A 3,180-nucleotide genomic window follows, 5' to 3' on the forward strand; every position below is an offset into this window, starting at 1 on the left:
CATGAGGCAGTACCTGGTCCTGAGTCTGCAGTCCAGCCAGCGCCGGCGCACCCTGAACCGGAATGGTAATGTGTAGCCGGAAGGGGAGCCCCTCCCAGCTGCACCGTCCACTTCAACCCATGAGTGAGTTGGGCAGGAATGACCTGGGGGCAAGAAGAAACCTCATATACCCGTCTTAGCGCATTAGCCCCCAAGCACACACCCCCACACCCCAAGGTGTTCACCCCCCTGCTTCCTGCCCACCATTTTTTTCAGGAGCAAAGATTTTTTTTTTTAGGATTGCTTGACCACTGCCATTGAGAGACTAGTTACCATGGGGATAATAGTAGTAGGTTAAGATAACTAATTCCTCTATAACTCTCCAGGAGCTTAGTTACTATGGGGACAGATAAGGGGACCAATTCTCCTATTCGGTTGCCATGGCAACCATTCAGCTCACCTTTTCTCAGAGACTTTATCTCTAAGAACCAGTAGCTAGACCTACCCTCAGCCGTTAGCTGAGTCTTATTTCTGTGGCTGTGATATTGCTATTTCACCTTCAAAAACAGCTTAGCTATCCCCCATGTCTCCCTCTATATCTCTAGAGGACTGGATTCCATGGAAACCATGAAACTTTCCCAGTCTCCCCAGTGTAGGAGTTGTTCTTAGGGCCAGGAGCTACACTTTCTGCTCCTCTTTCTTCCACTTGCCGTGTGTCCATCCTACCACCTGATGGACTGGCCAGATGGACTGACTCCGTGTGGTTGATGGCATCGTCACTGAGCTTTGAGAAGCTGGCCAAACTGACCCAGTCGCTTTTAGAGTCGGGACTAAGGGTTCATCTTTCCTCACTTTTTGCTTCTTCCCAGGGCCATTTTTGGTTTGTTTTGGTTTGTGTGCTTGCCCTTATTCCTTCCTCCCTTCTGGTCTGTTCTTACCCCCATGACCATGCTTCTACATGTACCTATAATACATATCAGATAATAAACATTAAAAACCCTGATCTATTACCTCATTACCAATTCAACTTTCCTCATCCCATCTACTATCTATAACGTTGAATGGCACAGAGAGCTAGCACAATAGAATTTTCTGAAAATCTAAGAAAACCCATCAAGCCTATGTGCCTTAATTCACATATGGGCATAATATTATCTGCAGGGGCCAGCTGGCGTGGCTCAGTGGTTGAGCATTGACCTATGAACCAGGATGTCACAGTTTGATTCCTGGACAGGCCATATGCCCTGGTTGTGGCTCAATCCCCAGTGCGGGGCGTGCAGGAGGCAGCCAATTAGTGATTCTTTCTCATCACTGATGTTTCTATCTTTCTTTCCCTCTCCTTTCCTCTCTGAAATAAAAAAACATATATTTATTTTTAAAAACATCTACAGAGCCTCACACCTCTTCTTAAATAGTCTAGAAACTCGTCCTAACAGAAAGAACTAATCAGTTGGTCAAAAACATTTCCAAAACATGACCCTAGTGGGGCTTTTCCCTCCGAGGCAACAAAAAAAAATAAAATGCCTGCATGTGCTGTTTTAGTGTGTGTCCCATACTGCAAAGGTAGCCAGATTGTTCATCATCCTTCTTCAAAGCATATTAATGCATGTTCATCTCTGGCACTCACACCTCAGCAGGGAGGCAGCCCACGTGGCTCTTTGCAGGTAGGCCAGCTTGTCTGCAAGAGGTCCCTGGCCAAACATGGGCATGTGCCTTCGGTTGTGAGAGGCCGCTGTGTTTATTTTAGCAGAATGACTAATCTGCGAAGGCCCTGAATGAACCTGCACTGTTTTTGAAGCCAAACTCTCGGGTCCTGAACAAGCATTCTATTTCTTCCTAAGCCATATCTGCACAGTGCTTGACAATCCATCTTTCAGAAGTAGCACGGGTTGAATTCTCTCAAATCTTAGACATTCTCCTATAAAGTGGCTCTTAGGGAACTGAAACTTCTGTCTGATTCTGAAGTACAATCATTTTCTTTACTGAAAGACGGTTTAAAATCAGGAATCAATTTATTTTTCCACATTTGCAGGAATCGATGTATTTAAAAAAAAAAAACAAAACCACACACACTATTTGAGCTCCTATTCAGGCCATTGGTTTTTCTCATTTTCTATTAAGCTTCCAACTGAGCGGCACTGAGACAAAACTGGTGACTAGCTTCTGTCTGCTGCTCTGCTCACGATGGAAACTTCCTGATGGAAACGCTAGACATCCACCAGCTCATTTGGGTTTTGTCGATTGCTCGCTCTCTCCTTCTAGAGCCACCTCTCTATTTCTTTTCCACACATGCATGGTTGCCGAGTTCCAAGATGGATGTGTGTTTATGAGCTTGCCTTTATTCTCTTCCACCCCAACCAGCCCTTCCCTGGCTCGAGATTTCTCCAGCTTGGGGGATTCCAGTGGCCAGTGCTATGCTATGCTTCTGTGACATCCAGTGCCAATCTGTTCTAAGGTTGGAGGAAGCGGGGCTGTCTCACACTGGAATGGGCTAAGGAACCCTAATCAGAAAGTGTAGCGATGTGTTAGGAAGGAGAGACATTGCGTGCAGGACCTAGGCAGAATGACAAGAAGGCCTCACCTGGTCTGGGGATCTTCCGTCCCTTCCCGGTCCCTACCCCGTCGGAGCCTTGACCCTCATAGGCAGTGGAAAGTGAGCACATTCATTCATGATGAGGAATTAGTGAAATCAGGCTGAAAGGGCACTTGCAATGTAAGACAACCACACGTGAGGGTGTAATTCAAGAAATAAATGACTCTACATGGACTCCACATACCAGGGATAAGAGAATGGTCTCCAGGCCGGGCACCTACCCTGTGCCTGTCAAATACCAGCCCACAGGCCTCTCCTTTATGCTGCTAGTCGTGCCAATAGACTATAGTGTGATGGTCTGCTATATAATAGGTCTGTATGTATCATATATATTAGAGCCAGGGAAAGCAGGTGTAAAGGAGTTGCTGCTCTAGGGACTGTTTGGTTAGTTGGTAGCTTTTCTCTGCCTCCTTTCCATCGCTCAGTCACTAGGGTGTATAGGATTGAAGGGTCAGTAGAACTGTCTGGTTTGTCATTATAATCATTTCTGTCTCCCCAGGTGTCCGGGTGATCCCCAAAACAGCATGTCGCCAGGCCCAGACCTGCCGGCTGGGCATCCGGATTCCTCCCTTCCCACGGCACTGAGTCAGGCTTCGCCTCCAGGTCTC

The 3,180-nt window shown here is 46.9% G+C and overlaps 1 protein-coding gene across 1 annotated transcript in view; it reads left to right on the plus strand.

The window, feature by feature from the left end:
• PNOC (prepronociceptin) overlaps nt 1-3,174 on the plus strand; it is a 27,269-nt gene extending 24,095 nt beyond the window's left edge. Inside the window, exons 4-5 of the mRNA XM_006774790.1 lie at nt 7-123; nt 3,072-3,174. Coding sequence (XP_006774853.1) covers nt 7-76 — 70 coding nt within the window. The 3' untranslated portion in view covers nt 77-123; nt 3,072-3,174. The remainder of the gene's footprint in view (nt 1-6; nt 124-3,071) is intronic.
• The last annotated feature ends 6 nt before the right edge of the window (nt 3,175-3,180 follow it).

Source organism: Myotis davidii, unplaced genomic scaffold, assembly GCF_000327345.1.
Source record: "Myotis davidii unplaced genomic scaffold, ASM32734v1 scaffold524, whole genome shotgun sequence".
NCBI lineage: Eukaryota > Metazoa > Chordata > Mammalia > Chiroptera > Vespertilionidae > Myotis > Myotis davidii.